This window comes from Henckelia pumila, chromosome 3 (assembly GCF_033568475.1).
Source record: "Henckelia pumila isolate YLH828 chromosome 3, ASM3356847v2, whole genome shotgun sequence".
Classification (NCBI taxonomy): Eukaryota; Viridiplantae; Streptophyta; class Magnoliopsida; order Lamiales; family Gesneriaceae; genus Henckelia; species Henckelia pumila.
Window position 1 is genome coordinate 66002977 of NC_133122.1, and position 17530 is coordinate 66020506.

The 17530-nt window shown below is 36.4% G+C and overlaps 3 protein-coding genes across 4 annotated transcripts; 2 read left to right on the forward strand and 1 right to left on the reverse strand.

Annotated features, from left to right (window-relative positions):
• The first annotated feature begins 881 nt into the window (after nt 1-881).
• LOC140891363 (uncharacterized) lies at nt 882-4634 on the forward strand. Its single transcript, XM_073299822.1, has 5 exons — nt 882-1291; nt 1510-1612; nt 2335-2458; nt 2626-3522; nt 4014-4634. The coding sequence occupies exons 1-5, from the start codon at nt 1129-1131 to the stop codon at nt 4398-4400; spliced, it is 1674 nt and encodes a 557-aa protein (XP_073155923.1). The 5' UTR covers nt 882-1128; the 3' UTR covers nt 4401-4634.
• A 1330-nt stretch (nt 4635-5964) lies between these two features.
• LOC140891669 (uncharacterized) lies at nt 5965-10665 on the reverse strand. Of its 2 annotated transcripts, none has more exons than XM_073300269.1 (11): nt 10555-10665; nt 9756-10036; nt 8971-9015; nt 8806-8868; nt 8484-8546; nt 8296-8358; nt 8100-8162; nt 7941-8000; nt 6939-7076; nt 6723-6818; nt 5965-6545 (listed from the first exon to the last, which is right to left on the reverse strand). In XM_073300269.1, exons 2-11 carry the CDS (start codon nt 9993-9995, stop codon nt 6417-6419), a joined length of 960 nt encoding a protein of 319 aa, XP_073156370.1. In that variant the 5' UTR covers nt 9996-10036; nt 10555-10665; the 3' UTR covers nt 5965-6416. The 2 variants fall into 2 exon arrangements, with proteins under 2 accessions (XP_073156370.1, XP_073156369.1); XM_073300268.1 differs by having other exon boundaries at nt 6936-7076.
• A 2038-nt stretch (nt 10666-12703) lies between these two features.
• Nucleotides 12704-16224, forward strand: LOC140889660 (vacuolar-sorting receptor 1-like). Its single transcript, XM_073297379.1, has 12 exons — nt 12704-13247; nt 13339-14031; nt 14243-14331; nt 14414-14483; nt 14568-14651; nt 14801-14877; nt 14946-15027; nt 15266-15348; nt 15474-15540; nt 15612-15740; nt 15857-15963; nt 16073-16224. Exons 1-12 carry the CDS (start codon nt 12950-12952, stop codon nt 16169-16171), a joined length of 1878 nt encoding a protein of 625 aa, XP_073153480.1. The 5' UTR covers nt 12704-12949; the 3' UTR covers nt 16172-16224.
• Nucleotides 16225-17530: the final 1306 nt, after the last annotated feature.

Below are 17530 nucleotides of genomic sequence, written 5' to 3' on the forward strand. Positions count from 1 at the left end.
CCCAAAATTCCGGTGTTCACCCATTCACACATGTGAATTTCGATTGATAGAAAGATGCTTACAATGTGGACATTACAAAACCATGGTTGATGAATTGGCTATTCCATTCTCATCATAAATTCGTGCTTGCACCCACAACACTAAATATATTTTACTTCATAAATAATTAAGGAGCTTATGAAATTACATCAACACAAAAATTCCAATGACATCGTCGCACCAATTAATTTTGTAAGGAATGTCTCTGGTTTGACACAACACGTGAAAAAAAATATTATTTTTTATAACAGATATAGACCGATTTAACTCGTCCGTCTCACGTGAGCCTGTAAAATTAATCAAATAGTTTTCCCAAGTCAAATCCACAAGTGTTTGGTTTTCTTCAATAAGAAATTGTAATTTGCTTAACCACACCAATGAAAGGGAAAGATGGGAGGGCGAGACTATCATTGTCGAACAATATACTACGTTGAAGCTGTCCCATTCTTGGTTCAATGTTTCGCTTTATTACATACATACACATGGTTGGGCCATGCCCTGAATTTATGGACCCACTATACATACGCATCTTCCTCAACTATTTCTATCCCCGTGTACATATTAAATTTCGATATAAAGTTCAATCGGAGCAATAACTGTGGTCTGATTAAGTCCGAACGGAAATTATGGTTTTATCGATCAATTTTGTGAAATCGATATTTTATTTGAATTATTTATAAAAAAATATTATTTTTTATACATAAAACATTAAAATGATTAAGATCATCTGGTTAACGAATAAAGACCGTCTCGAGATAGAATAGGGAAATTGTTGTGGGTAAGATATATAAATTTATTTTCACTTATGATGATGAATAATAGCCGTAAATATGTAGCTAGAATATAATAGCATGATGAATTATGGGACAAAAAAATAAAGTAAATTGGATCATACGCAGCTGCGTTGCCCATAATTGCGTCTCCATTGCGTTTCTTCACTTACCTTCCAACTCTCTGCTCCCGCAAATTAATTCAGATTTCAGATCTAAATCCAATCTGTTCTTATATTTTGATAATTCTCTTTCTCTTTTTTCTTTTTTTTCCCCCTGTTTCTAACATTCCAGCATATACTGTATTTCGAGTTATCTGATGAGTCGCAGCCTCAAAGAATCTGTCATCGGCGCCGCCAGAAAGAGCCCGCCGGGCCTTTTTTCAAATGGATCACTTCGTAATTTCAATGAAGATGAAAATTTGGATCTTTTCTCCAAGACCCGTCGCCCCTTTTCCGTTGCCTCTGCTCACCATCCCGATGGTAACGTACTTTTTATCACGTTTTTCGTTTGCTTGGTTCTATCAGATATCGTTGTTTGGTTTTTTTTTTTGCTTGTTATTTGATTAACAATAACGATTTCGAGCTGGGTTTTGTTTCGGGACCGCTCATTCTACTGCATTTGTTCAACCACTTGGGAGTTTGCTTTGATTTTCATGTTATTGTCCGTTTGGTCTTAACTGTGTGAACCTGTGCTTTAGTGTCTTTAAAGCTGGGGAGACTCTCGATTGGATCGGCAAAACAGGGGAAGAGTGGATTGGATGATTTGTTGTCAGCAGATGGCGGGAAGCACGACTATGATTGGTAATCCCTCGATTTCCATTTCTTGTTATTCTCATTCTTGGGATATCAGATCCGGATTTTAGCTTATTTTGAGATTTTTTTTCCCTTTATTTGGCTTGAAGCTTACCCTGTTCCAAGCACAGCAAAACAATTGTGGAACGTGATAGATGCTGTTTCTGATTGTTACTAGTTGGGTTCTCGCATACTGCTTTAGTTTCTCACTTGAAATAGGGATTGAACTTACCGAATATGCATTTATGTCCTGATTTTGTGTTGTATTTATATTGTTACTCCAAGCCTATGCTATCTATGACGCGGTATAAGTTGTAGATTCAGTAATAGCTTGGAAAACTGATCGATACCAACAGTTGTTTCATAACCTGGTTAATTTAGTAACTAGTCCAGCTATGGAATGTTGACTAACATTTCTAAGAGAAATTTGGGTGCCCCTTGGATTCTTTCTAGATACTTTATTACAGAGTGTCTGCTCATTGGTTACTTATTTTAACTTCCCATAGGCCATGTCCATATTCCCCTTTTTCACACAAGGGATTTTCTCAAAGATAACATAGAGTCTTAATAGGAATTTGATATTTCTTGATGACTTGGAATTCAGAATATATGGGGTACAGTTAGAATTATCAATGCTGCTAGTTTAAACTGCATCGAACACATTCCACACGATGAACCATGTGAAAGTTTCCAGGTAACAATCTCATGCATCGTTGATTACCATCTGTTAGGCTTCTTACACCTCCTGGAACTCCTTTGGTCCCGTCTTCGGATGGAAATGAATCTCAGCCTGGTCTTCTAGCTCCAAGAAGCAGTTCATTGGTCAGATCAATCTCAACATCCAAGGCCTCGAGGGTATGCCCACCTGTTTCTCATTTTTCACTATCAGCTTCTTCTAATACAGTATTTTGGCTCTTTTCCAGTTATTTTTTTTCATGTTTTTGAAGTATTTCCACTTGTTCACTATCAGTCCTTATCATATTTATGAAACCTTTTGTAAGCATACAAGTTTCCAATTTCAGCTATCAGTCTCTCAGTCAGAAAGTAACCATGCTGCAAAACCAACACGAAGCAGATCAGTGACTCGTTCTTCTGTCTCTAGTTCCCAACACAACTCCTATTCTAATAAATCAACTTCCATTCTGAACACAAGTTCTGCTTCCGTCTCTTCTTATATTAGACCATCCACTCCCACCAACCGCTCTTCAGGAACTACAAGACCTTCAACGCCTTCTGCACGCCCATCAGTGTCAAGATCTACAACTCCTTCTAAATCTCGTACTGCTCCCACTCCATCCTCTGTGGATAAACCAAGACCATCGCAGAACTCAAGACCGTCTACTCCTACTTCTAGGGCACAAGTTTCTGCAAACACAAACTCTTCTGCGGCGTGGACAACATCGAGGCCATCTACACCTACGCGTCGAAATTCCGCACCATCTCTATCTCATGTTTCTGGAGCTTCTGTCCCAGGTGCACATAGTCACACCAACGGACGCAATGTTGCCTCTGTATCTCGCCCAAGCTCCCCGGCTTCAAGAGTTCGACCCGCACCACAAACTATCGTGCTCCCTGATTTTCCACTTGAAACACCACCAAACTTGCGGACGACTTTGACAGAGAGATCAATATCCGCTGGTAGGTCCAGACCTGCACTGGCTCTTGCTGCTAAAGGAAATGCAGAACCTTTAGCAACTACAGTCACTGTGCCAAGGAGACAGCCATCACCAGTGGTCACCAGGGGAAGAGCTGCAGATCCAGTCAGCAGGAGTCGACCACTTGTGAATGGACAGCTGAGTAATTCGATGGATTATCGGAGAGAGTTGTCTACTCGGAAACCTGTCAGTACATCCACTGATGGCACCGGGTTTGGCCGGACAATATCAAAGAAAACTCCTGATATTGCTGCAAGGCATATGGTATTTATTTCTTACTTTTACCTCTTCTTCAATCTTATTAGTAACATATGTTTTAAGATTAAATTCCGAACATGAAGTTTTGCCTGTCGCTCTGTACATTCCCAACAAACTGGAACCACGATAAATAACATGGTAATACCTACACCTTCACTGGTTTGCCCATAATTCTGTTTTTCAGCTTCTTTTGTTCTGACACTCAAGAAGCTTCATGTGATGGCATGCTGATAATTCTCCCTTTCATTATTAGTTTATGTAACCTGCAAGCAGGATGATGAGTGTGGGTAACGTTATTAAATAGAAGCAACTAGCATTATTTAAGGATGCACTGGTGCCTAGTGACATGTTTATCACAAGTTGAGTGCCATATGTTGGTTTCTCTCACTTACGAGAAGGGAAATGAATAGTCATAAATTAGATCGTTGCCATATGATAGTAGGTGGAGCCCATGTCCGCGCATCATCGTTCTCAACAATCTTCTACTTCTATTACAGGAAATGAAAAATGGAAGCAATTTGTCTCGATCTCTTCTTACTGGCTCAAATTTATTTCCTCAAAGCATCCGATCCAGCAACCATAAAACCCAACTTGGTGCAACATCTGGCAATGGATGCGTGCCGATTTCTCGTTATGGTGACCTTGCAGAAAATGGTAATCATGTTAACACACTTTCTGAAAGTGGAAGTGAAGAGGACAAGCATCCATCTTCAGCAAGACTTGTCAACAGCGATATCTATGAAAGCTCCCGCTATGACATGATTCTTCTTAAAGAGGACCTCAAGAATATGAATTGGCTTCACAGTATTGACGATAAGTCTGATGAAGGATCCATCTTTGATCATGGATTTGAGCGTTTGCCTGAACCATTTGAGCATGAATAACCCCATGAAGGGTTTTTATTGTTCCGTTTTTGGTCATTCTTTCCCCCCTGATATTGTTTGAAAATATTTTGGTTCCTGGAAATCCTATACTGGTTGAGCCTTTTATGTTACCCGACGAAGCAAAATGTATTGTATTCTACTTGTGGGACTTAACAGTACCTTTATCGGCCACTTGAACTATGAGCAAACGATGTAAAAGTAAAAGTTTGTGCTATACAAAATCGTTGAGATGAATATTACACTAGTTATTTTCTTGTTTCTTGTCATAAGTTTAACAGCGGCAAACTTGAGCAGTTATTACATACATTCTTTAAATTAGATATTGCCGAATTATGTTTCTTTTATTTAATAATTGAGGTCCTGTCTTTGCCTTGTATTCTTATATAGTCACCTTTTGTGGACACCACTTTTTTTTGGAATTAAGTGATAAAATTTGTTTTTTCACCATTTGTGACGGTATATATGGCATTTTTCAAAAAAATTGTTATAATTATAATTACAAGTGACTTTTATTTTCAACAACATAATCAGAAGTGATTGGATATAACCTATGTCGTAAATATTTAGATTAATTGTGATAGTTGTCTCTCTAATGTGTCCGATTTAATAGGTTTACCTGGTTAGTCTGAAAATTTAGACACCAAACGATTATAACAATAAGACTCTATCATTATATATATAAAAAAAATTGTGATTATGCTCTTTCGATCTCTTTAAACATTCGTTGACCTAAAATTAAAAAACGTCCTTGTTAGGTTTGGGGATTGGGGTGTCGTTGTCCATCATTGTTGGCTCCAGATTCCAGATCTTCTATTTAATTCTTAATATGGTTATAAAATTAATCCTAATGTATTTCTTAATTCTTTCAAAAAATTTAATCATAATTGGTAGTAAGGCCTAAGAAGATTCATAAATGATAATTAATTTGAATCGGCAGTTAGCATTCCAACTTTCCAAGTAGCCATATATTTAACCTGTCATGTTAACAATATTATAATTATTCCAAGAATCTTTTTCAACCTTTTTTTAAAGATATAATATTATTACCTTATTTTATTTCATGAACAAACTTGCAAATGCATCCATGAAAGGGAACATGTAAGCTAAGATGACAAAGAGTTCACATGGTTATGAATTAAGCTCCTGCCTCCAATAAGAGCTACTTTTTTCGAAGTTTGTGTTTTTAATTGAGCTGGAAACAATTCATTTACACTTGTGCAAAAATACAAGTCCATAAAACAATATTCTTTCCTTCACAGTTATATAAATTTCCTTTGTTTTTTAATCGTTTGTTCCAAATACCTTTAGTATTATTGTTTCTTGTTTTTTTATTAATATATTCATGCTAATCAAATCTTAGAAAACGTGCAATTATTTTCTGAATGAATTAAAAGATAAAATAAAAAATTTGTAAACTTTGATTTCCAATAATTTTCTTAAATTGTGTGAATAACAAACCAACCAACCTACCTATACATTTGAGACGAATATAGTAACTTAAAAAGAATAAAATAAAGAATGAATGAAAAATAAATAAACCAACCAAGAAAGAAAGGATGAAAGATGGTGAACTTCAACTCTTATCATTTTCCTTTTCTTCTAAGAAAAATTGTGAATAGAGGCAGCCATATTTCACTGGACACCACATATATCTGCATTTTGAGAGACAATGCTCCATGTATTCTATTCTATTATACCCCAGAGGTGGTTTATGCTAGACTGAGTTCTCAGCGTTTTTATTAACTAAATCAGCTCCACTAACATATCTAGCAACAAATGATATGAATCGAAATGGAGCACCGATCAAAGGAGCCTCGATGAACGAGGCGTCATTCTTCTCATAAAACTCCTCTGCTGGATTCTCACCTAACGGAATCGGCATTATTTCATCAACTTCCACTATTTCTTCCGAGGATTTTGGTGGTCCAAAGCCATCTTCACCATTCAAATCCTCACCATTCCTCTCGAAGTCGGTCATTACTTCTTCTAAGGATCGTGTGCTGTGTGATGCAGACATCACCTTGCTGCCTTCAACTCCAAGAGCAGAATCTTGCGTAAGATCTGGGTATTACCACCAGCGGATAAAGCAGCTTTGTCCTCCGGATTGGTGCCCACAGGGCGAGAATCCGCATATATCCCATTAACCTGGATGATACAATCATGATTAAAACTCCTACTATATTGTTTATTCAATTAAAAATAAAATAACTTTTTCAGGAAAAGAACTGTTCCAAATTAGAGACTTGGGATTTCACGCTGACATTCGTGTCATATCTCATTCATTATAGCTTCAAACGAGTATTTCACAGTTTGACACCTTACTTTTTCAACTAGCTCTGGATTTTCTGGAACCAATTTGTCAGCTGGCACATGCGTAACTTCTCGTTGATGGTGGTCTGCATTTCCATCTTCAGAAGTCTGAACAAAAATAGTAAATAATTATGATAAAACAAAAACAACGACGACGACGACGACCCCTAAATGTGTGGCACGGGATCTTTCTAATAGAGTCAAATTCCAATTATCACACGTTACCACCATATTATTCATATTTGGATGAGAATAAGTGATGGTGCTCTCAAGATTCTTGATTTGTAACTGTAAACTGGAAACTTTTTCCGTCAACTCCTGCTTTTCAATTAGGAGACTCTTCCTTGACTCCTCCAGCTCCATCATCTGTGAGGCCCGAATGTTAATATCTGGTATCATACCTTTCCCAGGGAAAAAAGAATATAGCACTATTATCTATAAAGCCTAAATTTCGAGAAGAATCCAGCCCAAATTCGAATTCAAATGGCATTTTTTATATTGGATACACTAACTTCTAAAGTAAAAATACATAAATGAGTGTGATTTGCGTTAAATTCTAATTATAGAATATGCAAGAGACCATTTATTTTTTTAAAATGTGTAAAAATCAATAAAAAATATTTAGTATTAAGGCAAATAAGTCCTTAGGATAATCTCAATTCACCAACTCCGTAAAAAACATTTTATTTATCATATACAAAATTCAAATTACACCTTTATATAACTGAAAAATGACTTAAGGCAAAAAAAAAAAAAAAAGAGAGCCTAAATTAAGATTATGATTCAAGCAATAAAGCCAAGAGATTTTTTTAAAAAAAAAATTACATGAGGAGCTTACCTTTACCTTACCAATTGGGTGAAGGGGGTAAGACTAAGGCTTTAAAGCTTAAAGAATTGTTTTATAAAAGTTGAATTGGTTTTTTGTCATTTCTCAATGAGCTGGTTTTTCATGTGAAATTAATTTTATATGTGGTATTGTGTTTTTTGAACTATGCATTTTAAATTTTTTCATCTTTTAGAGGGTATTCACATCATTTCATGAATACATTAAATGGGGGACTTTGGTCTTTCATAGCGTTTGATGAGAATCTGTAATAAAAAAGTGCGAGGAATAAGCTTGACCAAACACAAATTTCAAATTTCAGGTAGGTAGGCAAAGAAAAATAGTGTCCTCTGTGAGTGTGATGCAAATTACAGACACTAGTTCAATATTACTGCTAAGGTTAGTACCTGAGCACGTAATTTTTTGCTATCGGTACTCAGAGCCGCAATTGATTCCTCAGTTGAAATCTGTCCAAATTTAAACCCATCCAGACAATTGGCGATTTTGTATCAACAATCAACAAAGATGAGATTGTAATGGTTGCAAAAATGTCATAAAGCTATGACCTCTTTCTGCAGGTAAAAATCCTTTTCCCTTTGTAATTGTTTACATCTCTCTTCTAGCATATCCTGTAAATGCAAGAAAATCATCAGCTCCTTCGTAAAATATGGAAAATCATACATGAAATGGATAGAATTGAGAATCAGAGAGAATATACTGGCAATAGAAACTCAGTTTCTCTAAAAAGTCAAAGGTAACTACCTCTTTCTGAATGAATGCGATCTTTTCACTATGTAACTGTCTGATTGTTTCTTCTTGACCTGCCTGTTAAAGAAAAATTGTCATTGCATGTTAAGAAAAATAAAGCAAGTTAAATATTACATGAAAATAATCGTCTCTTCGAAATTTGTGAACAAATAAATAAATGTAAGCTGGCAAATTAACGCTACCAATTTTTGTAAGTTTTCATCCTTTTCCCTTAGCAAATCTTTGATTTTGTCCTCAAGAATAGCCTGTAAAAGCATATTACAAAGTGTTTAAATAAGAAATCCAAATCCACATCCGTGCGCCCGCCAGCGCCCACACCCACACCCACACCCACACCCACACCCACACCCACACCCACACATATTTAATAAACGTGTATTACACAAGCATGAGGGCACAAGATGAACCCATGAGTAACAAGAAGGTTATAAATAATGGAATATAAACGATCTCAAGTCTCAGCATATAAAAAATTGAAAGAAGAATGACTCAGGTTTTTGGTACCTCCTTTTGCATCTGTGCATCCTTTTCAGCTTGCAGTTGTTTGATTTTCTCTTCATAGCTTGCCTACCAAGCCTAAAGATTAGTAAGTTTTCCACGCCTAATGTTTGAAACAAGCAACCAATAAATTATTATTCACAGCACAAGATAGATCAGATTTGTTTATACCTCTCTGTCGATCCAATACTGTTTGTCTGCTTTAGCTACATTTCTCTGTCAAAGATATAGAAAATTATGCTACAGCATAAAAAACCAAAAACTACAGATATGTGCATGTTATTTTTTCCCTCAAAAGTATGTCAACAATGATCCAGCTAATATTAAGAAAAATTCACTTCTATAAAACTGGGAACAAGTAATAAATAAATTAATGACCAAAGAAGTTTTGTTTGTTTTGAACCCTCAAGCTTTCTATGTTTGTGTTTTTCTTGCATGAACTTGCATAGTGATTGTTGATGTTAGTGGTCATAATGGTCATGAAGCATGGGATTTTGGCCTAAAAGTTGGAACTATAACATGCCTCAAACTAGGATACCGAAAAACTGCAGCAATCACCAGGAAATGTTAGGTCAGTCTCTCAATGGTAAACAAAAAAATCCACACTCGTGTATACCCATTTGCCTGCACATTAACTTAAAAATAATGATATAACTCTGCATGGGCCGTTTGCGATAAAGAAATCAACCCACTTCTCACCCCCTCCTAAATTTTTATTCATAAAAACATGTTAATTAAGAGAAATTTACAATCTAATTTTATAAAACTCCATAGTCGAAACAGCCAGGACAAGCTGAAGAAGGGACCGAAATGACAAAGATCACTGTGTATTTGCATAGATTCACTCTATATCAATCAGAGTCCCACAAACTGGAGAAAGGATTCATATGTCGTTTAAGTTTCTGCAGGTAGAAGTACATTCATATGCAAAGCAAAAAACCAGAAAGTAGACATACTTCTTCAATTCCATTAGAAAGATGACCATCTGTATCGGAATCCACTTTCTGTCCAACATTATTTGAGGCATTTGTAGCCCCTGAGATTTGAACGTCCATACCCTGTTCTATCTCCACAACATGACTTTGAGTATCAGAAGTAGATTCCCGGCCATCATTTGTGGCACTTTCTGAAAGTGTAGTAGCTACCTTATTCTTCTTCTTCTTGTTGTTTTTCTTCTTTTTCCGGTCATTCTCCATTTTGTAATCACGTCAAATAGAACTATCGTACCAAGCTTAATCTGTAGTGGTATTAAAATTTCATATGTGAAATATCTCAATCAAGAGACCTGTTTTTTCAGCATAAAATGCTGTCTTTGCACTCTCATATCATAATATCACTAAATAAAGTTTTAGGTTAAAAAATCTACGAAACTTCCGATTGTAATCAATTAGCCACAAATTGCGATAACCAGTATAGAAATCAAAATAGCAATTTAGAACAAATGTTTTTTTGAAGGTTTTTTTTTGAAGAAGCACATACGCTAAAGGAAACATGAAACATCAGATCCCCTAATCAGAAAAAACAAAAGCCTTCATACAATTTCCAAGTGATGTTTTCCCATCAAAATTTTTTCAAAAATATCTAAAACAAAATCAGATCGAAGAAACAGAGGAAAACGAATTATGCCATCAAATATTGAAATCCGACACCAGAATTACAGAACACATGAGCAGAGATTCGAGGTAAAGATTCAACATTCGTATGAAGAATCGATAGAAGCTGAATAGGATTGAGTCAAAACGATAATATGCATACATTTTTCGATGCAGAATTCTTCGACTACGGCGGCAGAGAACTAGATTTGGAGAATGGAGAGCTAACGGCATTTCCAGGCAAGCATGCGGTGCGGGGCATTTTGGGGATTTCACTTTCAATTTTTTTAAAAAGACCCAAAAATTCCCATTAGACCATCTCATAAATAAATTTCGTGACACTACTCTACAATGGACTTATGAAAAAATAATGACAAAAACTCCTATAAAACGGTCTCAAGTATCATTTTTTGAGATGTATTTTTTATATGGGTTATTCATTAAAAAAATATTACATGTTATACCAAAAATATGGGTAAGATTGACCATGAGACCGTCTCACATGTGTTACTCAAAAATAATTTATGTTTAAATATTATTTTTAATTTTAAATATAAATGAATCTGTCGTTTACAACTACACGTGTGAGTTGTGACGTACTCTTAAAAAATATTTTACCCATCACGTGCACAAAATCTAAATTTTGGAGGTTTTCATTTGTTGTTTTTACATGGAAATTGGGGAAAAATCTGCATTGAGGGTAGAGCGTGTTAGTTTTTTATTGGTCAATTTTGTGGGCCCCACATGCGAGGCCCACAAAATTGGTCAATAAAAAACTGCCACGCCACCCATGGGTTATCCTAGGTGGCATCGACACTTTCGAAAATTGGAATGCCCTCTGGATTTGGACACGTGTGGGCTTTGAATGAAAATTTCCATTTTTTTAATTCCCCAAATACACACCCATCTCCTTGTAAATTGTAATTTTGCACTTTGTAGCCAATTTTAAGATTCATCACTTTCTTTAAAATTTAAAATATTTTTAGGTAGTAGAGTCGGTGCAAATATAACTTTTGACAAAATAATAAGCGTTCAGTCATATTACTTTATTGCAAAATCTATTATTACTAAAAATAATTTGTGGAGGATTTATTTTGATGAAAGATTCTAGATTTGATCACTTTGGGTGGTGGTAGAAGGGTAGTTTACTAGCTGTTGGCTTTTGATCATTTCGGATCATATATATGTATGTTTTAATATGGTATTGAGACATTGATTTATTTATCGAGACACCAATACCAATTCAATAAAATTGGGAATCTTTTCAAGTGTCATAAATTGTTCGTGCATAAACCAGTGAATATGTAGTACAACACTAGCTTGCAAACTATTTTACTTAGTTAAAATGCGTTAGACAAGTCTTGTGCGAAATTTTTATTCAAGAAAGAGTTGACATAAGATAATAAATCAAACACTTACCTACTTCATCAACTCGAACATTTAGATATCTTAATTAAATATATATACTTCTTACTCTACCTATAAATCCTAGATTATAACTGATATAAAAATATGACGATGGATATACAATATATGAATGTAATAGGTTCGAAATAAACAAGTATGAGGAAAAAACGGGTAGAAAAATGACATTTCTTGTGATTGAAGTACTAAATAATGAGAAAAGGACTCGAATTATCAAATCCTTGCTCGATTTGAATATATGATTGATAGCACAAAATATATGAAATGTAATAGAATTATTTTTAATGACCAAATCACCTTTAATAAAAATAATCTATTCTATATTATTAAAGTTGAGTAACCCATAATAACTACTTTTGATAGGTATGACACACCAATATTTATCTCTAAAATACCCTTACTCCATAACCACCATAATTATTTTAAATAAAATAAAGAATCAAAAACATTAAATATAAATTACTCAAATCTATTATATTTCATATAAAAATATTTTATGTACAAATATAAAACAATATCTCAGATAAAAAAAATTTAACTTATGTGCATACATCATGTGCATATATTTACTAATAATACTAATGGTTGGGACTTGGGAGTTGGGACCGATCAAAGTGATGGAAATATATATTCTTTCTATTTTTATGACATAATAAAAATAAAAAATTGTATTTAGTAATTTCCCAGCACACGTGGTAAACATGCAACAGCCCAACCGAAAAATCCAAACAAATAAGCCACTATTTGGTTTCTTAGAATGAAACCCACCGCTTCTTCCTCCTGACTGGATCAACCAAGCTATTCCTTAGATCTACATTCTATTTATAATTTACTCTACTTCCGCATCAATCTCTCCTCTCCCCCACTATTTGCATCACACTATAGACTCTTCCAACGCTGGGGTTTATTTGCATGCCTTCGTTGGCTCGAATTTTGCACCCAAGAGCTTCCGTAAAACAGTGGCCGCTTCAGTCGATCAGCAACGATTGGGATCTGTGAAATCAAGATTATGATGGGATTTGCATCCTGTTGATAGATAATAAAGAAGTGGGCCGGGGGGTTCATCGGGATTGGTTCAAATTTCTCCCTTTTTTATCTTCTTTGTTTTTTTTGTCCGAGACAGAGTGGAGGAAATGAGGGAATGTTTTGGAGTATTGTATTTGTGCATTTGGTTTATCCTACACGGGTCTTGTTCGGGGAGATTTGTCGTGGAGAAGAACTACCTGACGGTGACGTCCCCTCCGTCGCTGAAAGACGTGTATGAATGCGCGATAGGGAATTTCGGGGTGCCTCAATATGGTGGGACAATGGCTGGGTCTGTCTTGTACCCAAAATCCAACCAGAACGCATGTAGGAGGTTCGAAGATTCCGACATTTCGTTGAACAATAAGCCCGGTGGCATTCCTGTCTTCCTTTTAGTAGACAGAGGAGGTAAATTTCTTATTTTGTTCGATTCTCATTTCCAAGATTTTGCGTGTAGGTGTAGGCAGATGATTTTTTGCCTTTTTACTTTTAATGGCAGATTGCTATTTTACGTTGAAAGCATGGAATGCTCAGAACGCAGGAGCTGCGGCTATTGTGGTTGTGGATGATAGGGTGGAGCCTCTTATCACCATGGACACCCCAGAGGGGGATGATGCGATGGCGGATTATATACAAAACATAACTATCCCATCGACACTTATCAGCAGGGAACTTGGGGACAGGATAAGGAAAGAGCTATCTAAAGGAGAGATGGTGAACATGAATATTGACTGGAGGGAGGCCCTGCCGCATCCTGATGATCGGGTCGAGTACGAGTTCTGGACGAATAGCAACGACGAATGTGGCCCCAAGTGTGACAGCCAGTTGGAATTTGTCAGAAATTTCAAGGGGGCTGCACAGATACTTGAGCAGAAAGGCTACACTCAGTTCACCCCTCATTATATAACGTGGTATTGTCCGGAGGCGTTTATTATGAGCAAGCAGTGTAAGTCACAGTGCATCAACAATGGGAGGTATTGCGCCCCGGATCCCGAGCAAGATTTTAGCAGGGGATATGATGGGAAGGATGTTGTGGTGCAAAATCTGAGGCAAGCCTGCTTCTTTAAGATAGCAAAAGAACGTGGAAAGCCGTGGCAGTGGTGGGACTATGTGACGGATTTTTCCATTCGATGTCCGATGAAGGAGAAAAAGTATACAAAGGAGTGTTCCGATCAAGTAATCCGGTCCCTTGGTACGATTTATCGACTTTTGTTTCACTTGGTATATGTGATGCAAGTCCTTAGAATTCTGAGCATCTTGTGTATGTACCATTAGTTATTCTATGAGTAATTATGGTTGTTGTTTGCTTATGGATGTGGTAGCCTCTTCATGCACATCGTGCGAGATAGTTTTGCAGTTAACAGCAAGAAGTATTTGGTTTATTGGTAAATGATCCTGTACAGGAGTTGAAACATGGAAGATCGACGAATGTATTGGAGACATTGAAGCTGATGTCGATAACCCTGTTCTAAAAGCCGAACAGGAAGCACAGGTTAAATTGTTTCTTAAAAGCTCTTTTTGTGTGCTTTCATGAACCAGTTTAAGATAATAAAGGAAAGATGAATATCTCTCAGATAGGAAAGGGATCACGAGGAGACGTTACTATCTTACCAACTCTTGTAGTTAATGGCAGACAATATAGAGGTAGAATCTTCAAAGTGATTTTTCCCCACACTAAGATTTTTCCTGAAAAAGATTTGAATTTCATGTTACCGACTCGATATGCAGGTAAGCTGGACAAAGGTGCTGTTCTCAAAGCCATTTGTTCAGGTTTCGAAGAGACTACAGAGCCTGCCATTTGTTTGACTAAAGGTCATTGTTCCTACTCGTTTTCTACGATACAAAATTTTATATAAACCACCAAACACAATCTTGAGGCATTATACTAATCATGGCTAGATCATCACCTTGATTTTACTTACCTCACATGTGAAAGTTGGGTATGTGTTCTTTGGGGGCAGATATAGAAACAAATGAGTGTCTGCATAACAATGGTGGATGCTGGCAAGACAAGGCTGCTAATATTACTGCTTGCCGGGTACGCTACTTTTTTTGCTTCAGTTTCATCATCTGGCTGCTAAATATTTGTTACAAATGTTATCGCAGGATACTTTCCGCGGTAGGGTGTGCGAGTGCCCCATTGTGCAGGGAGTGAGATTCATTGGTGACGGTTATACTTACTGTGAAGGTGATTGATTGTTTGCTGCTAACATGATGTCGTATATATCGCCAACTGAACCAATTATTGTCGAAAATCGTTCCAAAATTGTTTTAATTTTTTGTTTCCGAGAGACATCTTATTGTTCCATGATTAGCATAATACATTCCTCGTAAATATTGGAAAGAGAATGAAAAGGGGGCCTTGTTTGTTTTTGTTTTTTTGGTTCATTATTTAATATTCTGGTATGTGTTTCTTGGTCTCATAGCTTCAGGAGCGTTGAGATGTGAAATAAATAACGGAGGGTGTTGGAAGGGAACCAAGGGCGGAATAACGTACTCTGCATGCATCGTGAGTTGACTGATTTCTCTCAGCCAAATTTTATTTTACTACCTTTTTTTTTTCCTCTGGAATTACGGCCTGATCCGCAAAGAGTGTTTTGTGGCTGGATGATGTTGTTTGATTAACTTCTTCAGGATGATCATACAAAAGGTTGCAAGTGCCCACCAGGATTCAGGGGTGATGGAGTTAATAGTTGTGAAGGTAACCCATCAGTGTGTAAATTACAGTTTCAAAGGCGGATATGCGAGTTTAACTCGGGCTGTTTCTTTCAGATATTGATGAATGCAAGGAAAAGTTGGCATGCCAATGCCCAGACTGCAAATGCAAGAACACCTGGGGAAGTTATGAATGCAGTTGCAGAGGCAACTCTATATATATACACGAACATGACACATGTATAAGTAAGCAACAAGGCATTTTTTGTCTCACGTGTCATTTTGTGCATAGAAACCAGCTACATACATTTCATGTTTGTTAGCGAGATTTAGTTATGTTTTCTAAGTTTTTTATGTTTCAGGTAAATATGGCAGCGGAGAAGTAGGTTGGGGGTTCATGTCGTTTGTGTTTGTCGGGTTGGCGGTGGCTGGAGTTTCTGGATATGCTGTTTATAAGTACAGGATTCGGGTAACTATGAATTCTATTCTAACACCGCACGTTTTCGTTACTACGACGATGATGAAATGTGATGGCGATGATAACGTAAGTAGATAACATACGAGTTGTTTTTTTGCAGAGATACATGGACTCCGAGATACGGGCTATCATGGCACAATACATGCCTTTGGACAATCAAGGGGAGATACCCAGTCAGCTGCCTCTAGGGAGAGTGTAATGTTACATTTGGATAAGAAATAAATGTTTCCCGTACGTAGCACCAGTTTTTATTTTATTTTATTTTTTTATTCTTACGCTGTCTTATTGATTTATTTATTTTAATTTAATAATATTACCACTATACTATGGACAACACAAAACTCCATCAATTCTTTCATTCAACTTGATTGTAACATTACAATCATCGTTACGTTATAAAATATACAAGCAGCAGAAAGATTCAAGAAAAAAAGTGAAACGGATCAAAAGAATCATTGTTCTTTCGGTTCAAAAGCATTAATTTGATCCAATAAAGGTAACATAATAATTCATTTTCAAATTATCATGCTTAGAGAATTTTCTTTTTTTCCTTTTTTTTTTCTGAACGTTGCTATGTGCACTAAATTTTTGAAAACAGGGTCTTTCCTTTTTCTTTTATGTTCTTTTTGTACGCTGTGTGTCATATTGTTATCCACCTTTTCAAAGATTGCTTGTCGTATCGCTTCTATTGAGATCTAACTCGCAACAAAAACCAAACTCCATTTTCTTGAATGGCGGCCATTTGACAAAATGTGCACACTTCACCTTTTTCTGCGCATTTAAATTTGCTTCAATCATGCGAGTGGTTATCTTCAACAACTTGCTGTACCAATTGGAAACACTGGAGGATATGGCTGCCATCTCCAAGAGTTTCGGCGACGAACAGAGCACGTTGCTTGACTAGTATGAGCGGCTGTCCTTTGAGCTGCACCTCAACCAAGCCATGCTGGGGCGGAGCCTGTCGAGATCGATCCTGGCTAGCAGCCCAGCGCCTGTGAGAAAAGGGCAGGGGAATCGAGGGTCGGGTTTTCAGGCTGTGATAAAGAGAATGTTCCGACCCATTCTTGATCTTGGCAGGAGAAGATCAAGAAGAACAGATGCGACTGCCACTGATCCGAAGTAGCCAACATACCATATATACCTCATGTTTTTTGAGCCATTGGCGATTTTTTCCGGGCCAGAATCACTTCTTTAGTCTCATGCATGTACGTGCTATATGTACTTTATCATTGATTCCATATGTATTTCACGACACATTGTGGCATCCATTATTTTATATATTATATGTTGATAAATAATTTCTTAAAACTCAAAAATTTAGATCTGATAACAAGTCGTGAATATACCTTTTTATCGCGTTTTTTTTGCTCCAGTTACCTGGATATCAAAAGGTGAAATAGGCTAAAGATGAGACGAATTTGAAATTAACGAATTGGTGGATATTTGAATTTGAAAGATAAGTTTCAGATGTTGTACTATTGCGTATATGATCTAACGTTAAATAAACACGTTAATTACTTTTTCGAAAAAAAAAGAAAGGTGGTGTACCAAGAATACT